This window comes from Nelumbo lutea, chromosome 6, assembly GCF_056320005.1.
Source record: "Nelumbo lutea isolate HS-2025 chromosome 6, American lotus-T2T, whole genome shotgun sequence".
NCBI lineage: Eukaryota > Viridiplantae > Streptophyta > Magnoliopsida > Proteales > Nelumbonaceae > Nelumbo > Nelumbo lutea.
In genome coordinates, this window is record NC_142689.1 from 58,297,391 (window position 1) to 58,310,857 (window position 13,467).

The following is a 13,467-nucleotide window of genomic DNA, read 5'->3' on the forward strand; positions in this document are numbered from 1 at the left end:
GATTGGGTCGGGCCGAGTTGGTCGATTTGGTCAATTTGACATTGTTGAATGGACCCCTAATCTTGCATCATTTATACCATCCCTTACAAACGTGTTTTAAATAGTATGATTGCTCGTCTAGACCATTCGTGTGAATTCCCCAACACCACGATTATGGCTTCGAGGCTGTAGTTACTGTAAATGTTTGTAGGAGAAATTTTTTTTTTTTCTTTTTGATCTCTGAATCATTGCTAAGGGAATCGGAAGAGCTTGCAGCCTAGGATGCAATGATAATATGCTCAAGGAAGTTTATGGTGTTGGCGCAGAGGATGTTAATTATGACGAGCGCATTCCTGATGGCTTTGTCAGCGACTTGATAAGATTGTTTAGACTTTCAAGTGTCGAATTGATAGGTTAAGAGCACATATTCAAAGGCTCCGTGAGAATCCTGATGCAGACTTGCCTAGCATGGACTCTTGCTCCGAATAGCTTATCTTGATTTTTTTCATTTTTGTGTTACAGTGACTTTTTTTCTTCTTTTACTTGAAAATATTTTCTACAGTCTAGTTCTGCCAAATTGAAATTTATCATAGTTTTCTAAAATACAGAAGTGACTTTTTGCATAAATACTTTTTGGTTAGCTTTCTCAACTTTTTATAAACATCCAAGGAAGAAACCGCCTCCTCCAGCCTTGAAACAAAATAGCTCCTTGCAATGCAAGCATTGTGGGCTGGGTTTGATATGGTTTTGTGACAAATTTCTTTATGGCATGTTCATTTTTTGGTAAAGAGAGCAAAAGTTAATTAATCTTTAAATAACTTCCACAATTGAGAAAAAATTTAGAGTGACAATTCATCCCAGGATAAGAAATTTTAGGCCCAAAGTATAGTTGAGGTGGATGCCAGCTTAGAATTGATGCCAATTCACAGGCGAGCATTGGTGTATAAAGTAGGGGGTTTTTGACATTTTGAAAGTTTATAGACCTGCAGTGAAATTCAGAAATCTGCATTGAGCCTGTCCATACTTATCCGAAAAATTTATCAACCAAAATTTCTCATGAATAAAACTAGTCAATTGTTTAACTTAATAAAATTTATGACCAAAAAGAACACAAGTATATGCACTTTTAAGTGTTTCCATCAAATTAAAATTTGAACAATCGGAATATCGGATACCACATTGAGCAGTGTCTGGCAACCCAAATATTCACTCACTTTAGGAACTCAAAAGGGAAAAAGGCAACTGTGAGTTCGTAAAAGCTAATAAGAACTATTATATTTGTACATATTCACTCGTCCTTTTCATTTACATGTGCATCTTCTTCCACGGGTTCTGATGCGTTTTTAAGAACAAGTAGAAACAAGGCAGGCTACTGGCTACTTTTGAGTGACCATGTTTTCCCAACTTGAAATTGAAACGCGCACACACAAACAGAGAGAGGGGGGAGAGAGTGTGTGCCAAGGAAGAGAATGTCCGCCAGATTCATCTACCCTAGTTTGATCTATGGACATTATAAATAATTAAGCTCTTGTATATGCTCCATATTTTCATTTTCCCCGGTCAAAAAAAAAAGGCTTAATCTGTTTGCCAACTATTTGATGGTTACGTACCGATTTGTCCCATGTTTGGCCCAGTGGTCCTTGAGATCAACTGGAGTAGAAAGATCATGGCCTTGTGCAGCCAGCCGGCTAAGCAATTTAGTAAATGCACTACCACTCATCTTTCTACCACCAATGCGGGCATGACGCTTGTTTGGCATCACGGGCAGTGGATACGATGACAAGGTGGTGGTGCAGCAGGCAGACTGCCATCCCCCATTCCCCCACTTATAGCACTGCTGGAGGACCCCCGTGCATGAACAAACTGGGACCGGCATGGTTGATTCATCAAAGTTTACCTGGTTCAAGCCAAGGTCTTGGCCCTTCCAGTCGGGCTTTGACACTGCCAGCTGCTTTTTCAATTCTTCACCACTTCCATTTGCGTCCTGTCCACTCCTCCAGTCATGTAACTTGGCCACAGTAACCAGTTTGTTCAAGTCCTCTCCCCCTTTCTTACCCTTGCTTGAGGGTTGTTGGGACCTCTTAAGTGGCACTGCCTTGCTCTCTTTCTTGGTTCGCTTAGCTCTCCGAGGCTTGTGAGCCTCAGCAGGAGATGATGATAAAGGGTAGGCTTCAGTTATGTGCATATCCCTCGCATGGTAAGGAGCTTCTGCCAAATGGGTTGGATGGTGTACATGCTTTGTCCCACGCGGGACTCCACATCCAGGTGGGCATGTTGGTACACCACTACCACTCAAGGCATTTTCCCGGTACTCTAGGGCTGCAATGGCATTGTCCCTTTCCATTAAGGCATTGTTCCGCTCAGCAATGGCAGCATCTCGCTGTAGGAATGCCATGTCTCGTTCTGCCAATGCTGCCTTTTTCTCTGCTAGGGCCACATTCCTTTCTTGAATTGCAGCATCCCTCTCAGCCATGAGGGCCATCACCTGCTTCATCTGATGTTGGGGAATCATCCACTGTAATAATCACATAACAGGAAAGATTATCAACAGTTGCATATGGTAAGAAACTAGCAAGTAAGCCCATGAGGTTCAATTGAAATTCGGTTAGGTTTGGGTTGGCAACTTTGGGTTTTGGCTCCAGTCTAGGTTTCATATTTAGGGTTAGGGTTAGTCTTGGTTTGGTCGTTAACCTAATCCGATCCATCTAACTTATATGCCTCTACTTTATTAGATAGAGCCAAAAAGGGATGAGAGACTTAAAGAGGAAAGGAGGAATCTAATGGGTTAAAGGAGATGTTCCAAACACTATTTAAGAATGATCTTATCGAGGAAGGTAATGATGGGTTTTATTAGAGATAATTAAAACCTAAAAGAATTTTATTTTAACTTCTTATATTTTTAATAATTTAATTTAAAAATAAATAACCACATCTGTGAGAAATGGAAGGATATAAGGACCATGAGAACATTGAAGTGAGACGACTCTTGACCTCCCCTTTCCTCTACAAATATAGATATAGATGGCTTAGAAACTTCCAGTGCAATGTTTTTTTTTTTTTTCAAATTGGCCCCAAATTAAGAACTATAATAAGAATCCAACTTAACCATAGATTAAACGTCATCTACAAAGATTTTTCATAGCTTGATACCTGACTGTGAACTGTCTTGTACTGATCTTTGTGTCTCCCATTTTCACGTTGGCTACCATCGTCCATGTTGCATCCACTTTCAGGAGTAATGGCAGTGACTAATTTCTGGTGTCTGCCCTAGGATTAACATCGAGTATATTCAAAAAGACAGATCTCCAATCTGGAAGCCCACCATCTAAAATTAACATAGGGCAATGAAATTTCATTTTCTGAGTAAAGATAATTTAAATCAGGATAACTTTTTTATTTTTATTTTTCAGGAAACAGTATAATTACAAGAACAGAACTTGAACACAATCAACACATACTTTGCCCAGAATTAGATGAACAATGGGTCTCAGAGACATCACTATTCAGTTAACCGTTGTATACTTGTATCCAATAGACAGACATACTAGGCCGGAAGCTAAAAGAAATAAAAAGGGGAAAATGGCATAACACGAGCACGACTGAGAAAGTTTGCCCCTTCTTATGAAGAATTCCAAGCTGCCAAAAAGTAGAAATCCTCAAATATTTTTTTATCTATAACAAAATTTTATTAATAAAGATTAAACAGGGAAAAATATTACATAAAAAACGTGGAGGGGCATCAAAACAAAAGGATGACAGTCCAACCAACGCAGCACAAAGATTACAGAATACACAATTATCTATGGTCATGCTAGCCCACTGTGCGTTTACACTGTTAACCCCTGACCTAGCCAGACCATCCACAATCTCATTGTGGTCCTTGGAATCCATCTCAGTTGCAACTTAAACCCAAATGGCCACTCTAGACCCCTTCTTGATTAATATGCAGGAATTAACCAGCGGTTATCAAACTAGTAAGAATTTGTTTGGCAGCAAAACATATTCAATTCAGAATGCAATTATTACCAATTATTACCAGAACTATGATACCACACCAATCCATCATGTGATAAAATATGCCTTCAGGTTATCTATATCCCATTTATGCAACTGCACTGGAGATAAATAAAAGGAAAAGCAATCATCTTAATAAACAGAAAAAAAAATGCATCTTTTAAATAGAGGGAAAATGCTAATAAGCATTAAATTTTGTCTAAGGTTGTGAATAACCCCTTGAAAAGTAATTCATCAAAAAAAAAAACCCTTGAAAAGTAGTGATTATGGAAATTCCCTCTTGAACCCAAACTATTTAGTATTAGTTAAAAGCAATTTTTGGTCTTGAATCCTATGGATCTCTAATGAGCCTTTTAGCACCACAACTGAGGTCTATCATGGAGATGCTTTTTTACTCTATATAGATTTAGTAGGATTATTAGTCAGCAGCTGAAGTTGTTTTGGGAGTCCAAATCCATATTGGAATGTCCTAATGGGTATATGGGTTTACCCATCTTCTACTGCATTAAAAATCATTTCTGGTTAGCTTCTTAGTCTAATTTTGAGTATGAAATGGGAGATCCAAGCTCGAGACATTGTAGGTAGAAAATTTAGAGCTAATTTGATGACCAAAAATTACGTTTCTATTAATTGTATGGGAGCTTGTGCCATCCAGTTACCTCTACCCTCTTCCTTGTGTTTTTTTCTCTTCTTCTAGTCTCACTTAAACTCTATTGCTTTTCTCTTCTTTATTGCCGCAACAATTCTATGATATAATCTCTGATTATTTTTCTATAACAGTGTAACTCATCTCATTCTTCTCTAATTTCTATTTGAATCTTCCTGCAATTATTTCTTTATCTCACAGTAGCCGTTCCCTCAAACAAACACAGACTTTAGGCTGATGAAGTATCACAAGTATGGTGAATAGGTTTTAACAAGTTCATGAAGAAAAAACTGGTCAGAACTGAAATGCAAATATAAACAATTGAGAAAAATTATGAACTCAAAACAATAAACAAGAGATGGAAAATTAGAGGAGTCAGACTGTCAGTGTCTTCCTAAGTCAAAGTCATACTTCTCTTCCTGAGCCAAATATGAAGTCACACTAAACTCAGTATGAGACCTTGAATGGAGCAACACCAAATAATAGAATTCTTTAGAATCACAACCAAAGAAAACTAACACAAGCTAAAGCTTTATTCAATTTTCAAAAACCAACTTGTTTCATGTGCTGACATATTTACCATTTGCCCACCACTAGTAAGATACCAAGCATTCTTTGAACACCCAGAAACTCAAACTTAGAATTAAATACAACTATTCGCTTCCCAATTCCTGAACAACTCCTATTTTGACAACTGAAAAATATATTTATACGCATATATCTTTAAGAATTCAAACTCCAAGGGAAATCTAATCTAAAAGTACCTAAGTACAGTTCTCAAGTACAAAAACAAATAATTTTTAGAACTAGTTTTTTTAGTGTGAATGATCTTGAAGCCCCTAAATTAATTTGCGCCAGACTTGCATCTTGACCATACTTATACAAATCATAGCCAAATTGCATGAATTTGCACTTATTATATAAGTAAATAGTCTTATAAAAATCACCAATATTAACATGTTTAGATACTTCTAGGCACATCAAATTTCGCCCCTCAGAAAAGTGACAGAATTTTGATTAAAAAATGTACAGATTCCACTCTTTGTATCTTATCATAGACCATCCACTTTTTTGCTTCCATTCATGTCCTATGCTATGTGTTACCCACCATCATATTGTGGCTTAAAAAGTAAGAATGAACTAAAATCTTCAACAGTTGTGCTCTAAGCATCTATACTCTCATCAGAAACACTTGCTACTAATTACTTTAAGTTATAAATTCTGAAATCTTTTTAATACTTTATCATGTAAATCAATATTATCATTACCACTAATATATAAAATTCGGTGTCCTTATTGGCATAGTTTGCACTATGGAATTGTACAATATTACATTCCTAGAAAAGAATTACCAGAGAAATTGGTCTTTGTTGGACATATTGTAAGTCATTATTTAAAAGCTTCATGAAGTTTATAACCCACGCAGGTAACAAACTCAAAAGATTGTACAATTCCATAGTTTATGGACAATCTCAAAAGATTGATAGGAAGAAGAACTAATGCATAAACATGGGATGGAGCGGAAGAAGAACTAATGCATAAACATTTAACACACAAATACCAAGCATGGGATGGAGAGGAAGCATTATGGACAATCTCAAAAGATTGATAGGAAACAGAAGTTCATCTTTTTATAAGTCAAGAGAATAGATATCTATGAGTTCTCAACTTCCTATTGCTCCACAAGTAATTTATCTACATCGTTGCATGTAACTGACACAAAAAACTCCAAGAAGATAAAACCACATAGAAACATTTTTGGAAGAGCTACATTCTACATTCTGATTTATAATCCACGCAGGTAACAAACTTCACTTATTCTGTTCACTCAATTATGACATCCTTATAGCAATATCCTGATGCAAGCAGTTCCCCTCAAGTGTGTAAAGGTCCAAGAAGTGTTTTCAACTTGTCATGGACCTGGCCATTCAAACTATTCAAACCCATCACCCAGTCATAATGCCAGTTCGGATTAACCCTCACCAAGTCAAAGACCTAGTGACCCAGGTTATTGAACCATCAACCTAGACAACAGGCCATGGGTTATCCACTTTCAAATCAATTCAGTACTTTATTTATATATCTAAGATTTATAAATTATAATATATTAAATTTGGATTTGTTGAATATCAATACTTTCAAAATATATATATATATATATATATATATATATATATCCCATCTTAATTACTTTTGGATGAGAGAGGGAGATGGAGGAAAGAGAGTGGGCAGATGGGATCCAACTATCCCGAGCAATGATGGAGAGAGAGAGAGAGGTCACAGCAGTAATGGTATTCTTGTTCTTCTTCAGCCTTTCTTTCTGTCTAAAGATAATAAATAAATGAAACCTAACTAACATAATATTCTGATCTAAGGGCTATTGTTGTTTTTAATGGATTGATCTGTTCAGCCCAGACGCTCAAGCCAGTGACCCATCACCTGGACAGGAAACTAGGCAGACCTCCAGGTCAGTTTTTAAAACACTATGTCGAAGAGTCCCTTTGATGCTCACTGCCTATATAGCAATTAATTGTCTCCATACACAACTCAGTCCAATATGGCATCTCTGGAAGCACCACCACAATTGACCCAATGAAAAGCCTTCATCCCAACCCTTTATTTTGTTCATGGAAATAGACACAACAAACCCTTTATATTGAATTGGTAATATGAAGGCCAATCTTCTGTAGGCAAGATATCCATTACTTTGTTTTCAAACACAATAAGGAAACCAATCATTATATATTCATTTGTTTCCCACATTTCAACTAGCTTTTTTATCAGTAACAAGATAAAAAGTTATAATGAAAAGAGAAGACTTCTAACCAGAAAATGGAAAGAAATACCAACAGCGCTAGTGGCTGCCCATGACCACTTTGAGTAATGAAGTACTTTTCTACTATCCATGCACCAGAATTTTCATTTTCTTTTTTCCATGAAACTCCTAAAACTCAGAAGATGGTTGCGAAATCCAGTCAAGTAACATGAAATAACAGACTTCTAAAACACTTCTAACTTTCTAACTTAGAGGATGCTATATTTTTCATCCATTGTCAATATGCTAACATGGTTAGTCTTTCTTTATTCCTTAACATTCTCTGAAATGTTATTTATCCAAAAAAAAAATCTCTGAAATGCTCAAGATGTCCTCCAGAAGAAATAGAAAAAAGAAGGATCAAGGATGGCACTACATAGAATAGCAAATAATTCTAATTTTCAATATCTTGTTCTGATGAAAATTGATCTTATTTGCACCTTTAGATTTCAAGCCTTTCTCACCCAAATAACCCTTCCTGAAATCTCTAAGACAGCTTCATAATCAATTATCAATCAAAAAATATATTGTGCGTGGAAAACAGGCTATTTTTTCAATAAGGACATGGAAAACAGAAATGACATGACATCCTGAAGAAGCATATGGGAAACCAGTCAAGTAGCCCATATGACTTATGAAGGAAGAGGCGAAGAGCAACAAAGAATGTTCCCCAAGTTGCTACTGATGCTTTATCATCTCAGATCTATGTATTGATACTCTTTCTTTACTTCTTTTTCTTTTTGTAAGTACTGGTATTCTTGAACTTAAGTTTTCCTTGAAACAATGTATTAGTATCAAATCAACTAAACTAAATTAAAGTTGCATAACATAATGCAGAAAATGACCCCTTGTTGCAGTAGTAAATGGCACCATCACTTCCTTTTGAAGGTTCTAAGTTCAAACCATAAACTACAGGCAGAAGTCCCCATTTTAAAATATTCAGTTGCCAACTTGCAGTCAATCCTTCAGTGATCAGTGATCCCTACTGGCACAAAATGGCAAAAGCCAGTCTAGCACTCTAGCCAGTATGTTCCATACCAGACACATTCTTATATAGTAGCCTATTGAAATGATTCCTTTTCTGGAAACAGAGGTGAAGACACAAGAAAAGACAAATGTTTGGGGGTATCCATCAGATAACTTTAAGAAATTCAGATATATGACATAATTGTATATTGACATCATTCACATTGAAAGGCGTAGATTAATGCCTCCCTATTCTCGTGCAGTTTACTTTGGTGAAAGATCAGTAGGATGAGGAGAATCAACACCGAAGAAGAACATGAACAAGAAACTTTAACACAATAAAGGACATAATGATATAGAAGCTTTTTCTCCAGGATGCCAACGAGAAAAGTTGTTCTCAGTTGCAATAAAACAGGTCTAGACAGAGAGAATTTTTCTCCCGCGGTATTGGGCATCTTTCAATGAGCTATAGGCATTTTGTCTACTATGTTGTGAAAAAACAAATTGAGAGAAGTACAGAGAAACCGGAATCACGGGGGCATCTGCTATAGCAATGACTGAACTTCGAAGGCATGCTTCCCGGATGCTTGGAATGAAAGTCTAGTAATCGCTATACCAAAACTCAAGAATTAGGGTTCACGGACATATTTAAATTCCTAGACAAAACTCATATTTCAGAAACACCAATCAGACATCAGAGCTTGTAATGTCGTATAACAATATAGATCAAATTATACGAACATGGAATGAATTGCTCCAAAAAGGAAATTTCTCGATAATGACAAAAAAAAAAACAGAAAAAAAACGAAACCTACCAAAAAATCAAAAATTCAAGGGAGGAGATATGGAAGTGAAAAAGATCGAGTTCAAGGCAAACGAGCTCTACTCAATCAAATATTAAAATCAATCCGATCCAGACAACAGAGATAACAAAGAAATGGTTGACTGGAAGCCTAGAAATCAATTAGAGAAACGCCTGCCGATGCTAGGGTTTTTCATTAAACGAAAAACAACAGAAAAAAAGACGAAGAATCCGCTTTAAGGAACATTAACAGGGAAGAGATGCAGAGAAACAGAAACTTACTGCAGACGATGGAAGGCGATGGAGAAAATTGCAAAGATTTTTCAATCGAATCCTCGCTAGTCCAATAAACAGTTCAAGAGGGGAAGCTATTTATATGTCTCTTTCTATTATTCTACCGTATTGTCGTCTTTTACTCCTGCTAATGTTTCCCTCGTTTTCTTCTATTAAAGTAGCCTTAACGTCACGAGCCCCATGGGCGTTTAAAATTTTGGGAGCTTAGGGCCTAGATTCTGTATTCCTCCAACTACCACGTTAAAATGTAGCGAAATGCCGATCTACCGTACACTTTTTATCTATGGTATGATCCCACTGTGGTGTCTGCTCCGAGAAGATTCGACTGTCTTGGGTTTTCGTCGGGGAACCACTAGAGAGCGTCTGGTTTGATGAAGAGTGTCGTGAAATGCAATGATCAATTTACGGGTGTGTGAAGATTGGAAACATGTAGAATCCAACGGTTCAAAAGAGGCCTGATATGAGGACGATGACGACTCACCCATTGACTTTCATAGAAAAAAGACGATCAGCCTCGAACAGTGCCACGTCACCAAAAGCGCATGCCAGTTCGGATTCAGTGCGTTTGGACTCGAAGGGATTTTCTCTTCGATTCCACTAAAATTTTGTCGTCTTTCGGTGCTAGATCGGTAATCACCGGCGACCGGTTGAAGTTTTGCTGCGGATTATGATTCATAAAAATATTTTTAAATAAAAATTGATAAATATAAAATTTTTGTAAAGAAACCTAATTAAATATTGACAGAAAGTTCGAAACCCTCATGTTCTCGTACTCGAACCCTTCTCCCCCAACCATTGACCGGAAGACAAAACCTTCCTCACGGTTGTGGTTTTGGATTTGCAAGACAAATCCTTACATTCTCAATCCAAACGCAACTCAAGCCTTGTTCCTCCAACCAGTAATGGGAAGACAAACCCGGTTTTGGCTTTGGTTTTGCAAGACACGAAACATCTTTTTCTTCCTCCATACTAAGCTTTTGAAAGTAAAAACAATAGCTCAAATTCTTTAAAGATATCTGATGGAGGGTGATTTAGCCCGACCTCATAATATAAGGACACAGGTACGTGACTCCACATGGGCGACAACTTAGCATAACCAGCTCGCTTCAAAGTAGTACTTCACTACCCCGAGCTAGGGATCCTTCGAGCTGAAATCATCCCGAGCTAAGAGCACCCCAATACTCATCCCGAGCTAAGGGCACCTCGGCATCAGGTCGCGGCATGAGTATAATTCAGTTTGGGGTATACAACTCTTAGCTCGAGAACATTAGTTCGAGGTAGATACAAGCTCGTATACACCGATCTACCCTCAACATAATCCCGATAATCATTATAACGGTCCCCGAATTCCAAGGGATCACGTCTCGTGACAACTAAGCACTATCTCCCCGTCCGATTCGGGCAGAAGTGATATTAGCCTTATCAACTTGATAACGTTATCTCCAGATAACGCGGAAACGAACTCTATCATGACGATAATCTCATAACTACTATGCAAAGCTTGCGAGGATTCCATTATATAAAGCCCCCCCTCCCGGCCCCAAGGTACGCATAATCTTTGCCATCTAACTCACATTCTGAATTTCTATCAGCTCATTGACTTAAGCATTGGAGCGACCTCGCCGAGTAAATACCCCCGGGTTCTTTGATTTTTCTTGCAGATCCGCCGCCTCCACCGTCAACTAGAAGCCACTTCATTGCCAACTAGGAGCAGCCAGATTGCGCAAGATCAATTGGCGTCGTCTATGGGATTACGCTTCAAAAAGCCTCTTTCCACCAAGCATTCTTACTCAAGTTTCCATGGCTTCTTCCAGCAATGTCGGACGCAGCGCTGATATGAACACCTCCGGGGAGCAACCTCTGATCCCAACAGTATGCATCGGTCAGTTCACCGTACCTCTTTCTGGGATGGGGTTCCTACTCTAAACGTGCCCCAGATCATGGCACCAGTGAATGCTCCTCTCCCCTCCACGGTAGGTACAAACTTTGTTGAACCGTTCGTTCCCCCGGTGGCCGGACAGAACCAACTTGAAGATCTGGTACACTACAAGCGAGCTATGCAAGCTCAAATGCAACAGGTCCAACAGTTCTAATTGTATCAGCAACAGTTACTGCACCATGTTTATCAACAGCAGTACCAGCAGCAGTTTCCGCCACTACCTCAGAACCAACAGTCGCTGCCACCTCAGCATCCAGCTACGCAGCGAACTAAGTCTTGTCGTCGTAGCGAACGCCCTCCTCGCCGGGGAGAGACCTCCCAGATCCGGAACCTTCAAGGGAGTCAAGTCTCATCTCGCGACAAGAGAGAGAGACAGATTACTCCTCCCACCTCGCAACAAGTAAATAGGTCAGGAGACACTCGGCCCGCCAGGCTCGTTTCACCTCGGCCTTCACAATTCGAAGTTCCACTCGCAGAAAACCGGTTTGGCACTCTAGTCACGGACTCCAGACAAAACCCTTTAGTCCACAGCAACCGTCATCAACAGTCCAAGCAGTTGCTAGTGAGAACAATCCCTGATAGTACTGAGGCTAGCAGCACCAACGCAGAGCTGATAAGGAAGCAGCAAAGGCGACGCCACAGAGCTCGCCAAGCAGTAGTCCAGAACTCCACCGAACTGCCAAAGGGAAAAGAAGAGGCGAGCTCAGGGACCGTGAAGACCACTCCGCTTTTTACTGTGTCGTCTCCTCTATCTTCTGAACTCCTGGCCACTCCAATGCCAAAGGATTTCAAGGTACCTCTCTTAGACAAATATGATGGGTCGTTCGATCAAAAGGACTATGTAGACTCCTTGCAGTCTCAAATGCACTTAGCCGGAGTAGATGAACCTTGCATGTGCGTTGCTTTCTCCACAACTTTTAAGGGAGTAGCTCGCCGCAGAGCTCGCCAAGCAGTAGTCCAGAACTCCACCGAACTGCCAAAGGGAAAAGAAGAGGAGAGCTCAGGGACCGTGAAGACCACTCCGCTTTTTACTGCGTCGTCTCCCCTATCTTCCGAACTCCTGGCCACTCCAATGTCAAAGGATTTCAAGGTACCTCTCTTAGACAAATATGATGGGTCGTTCGATCCAAACGACTATGTAGACTCCTTGCAGTCTCAAATGCACTTAGCTGGAGCAGATGAACCTTGCATGTGCATTGCTTTATCCACAACTTTTAAGGGAGTAGCTCGCACATGGTACAGAAACCTTGCGCCCGGGACAATCAAAAGTTGGGCATAGTTCGTGCAAATCTTTACCTCACATTTCATTATTAGTAAGAGATGCCCAAGGTCCCAGGAAAGCCTCTTTGGCATGGTCCAAAGAGAAGGAGAATCTATCCGCAGCTACATCAAAAGGTTCAATGATGCATGCCTGCAGATACCTGACCTAGACCCCGCAATGAGGCTCACAACAGTTAAAAAAGGCATCACACACAAAGAATTAAAGTGGCACGTGGTTGCCAACAAGCCTAAAGATGTAACTGAATTCCTCAAGCTCGCTGACCAGTTCATCAGAACAGAGGAAGAGATAAACCAGAAGAGCGAGAATCCACCAGAGAAGAGGAAAAGAGAAGGTGAGGCCTCAACTAACGGGAACAACAAGAAGAAAAAGGAAGGGCCAGCTCGAGGATGAAAGCCATATCATCTTTCCCGAACTCCCCAAGCTGAAAGGAATTACATTCCCTTGAATGCGAAGCGAGCAGAAATCCTCCTGGCAGTCAATGATGCTTCTTACATGAAATGGCCACCTCAGCTAAGAGGAGACTCGAATACTAGAAATAGAAATGTATATTGTTATTTTCATAGAGATCATGGTCATAGCACCGATAATTGTAAAAACCTCCACGATGAGATAGAAGAACTCATCCGTCGTGAATATTTGAAAAAAAATTGTACTAAATGATAATAAAAATTAGGCAGGTCGGCAGGGGGTGCAAAATAGAGATGCTCCCTAGTCCAGCAGTAGGCAAAAC

At 39.4% G+C, this 13,467-nt stretch overlaps 1 protein-coding gene across 4 annotated transcripts; it reads right to left on the bottom strand.

Moving 5' to 3' along the window:
- Positions 1–1,098: 1,098 nt before the first annotated feature.
- LOC148849066 (protein BASIC PENTACYSTEINE6-like) lies at positions 1,099–9,838 on the bottom strand. 4 transcript variants are annotated; one of them, XM_088950141.1, is made up of 3 exons: positions 9,505–9,838; positions 3,130–3,241; positions 1,099–2,494 (listed from the first exon to the last, which is right to left on the bottom strand). In XM_088950141.1, the coding sequence occupies exons 2-3, from the start codon at positions 3,193–3,195 to the stop codon at positions 1,571–1,573; spliced, it is 990 nt and encodes a 329-aa protein (XP_088806267.1). In that variant the 5' UTR covers positions 3,196–3,241; positions 9,505–9,838; the 3' UTR covers positions 1,099–1,570. The 4 variants fall into 4 exon arrangements, with proteins under 4 accessions (XP_088806267.1, XP_088806266.1, XP_088806265.1 ...); XM_088950140.1 differs by having other exon boundaries at positions 3,130–3,246; XM_088950139.1 differs by having other exon boundaries at positions 3,130–3,289; positions 9,505–9,836.
- Positions 9,839–13,467: the final 3,629 nt, after the last annotated feature.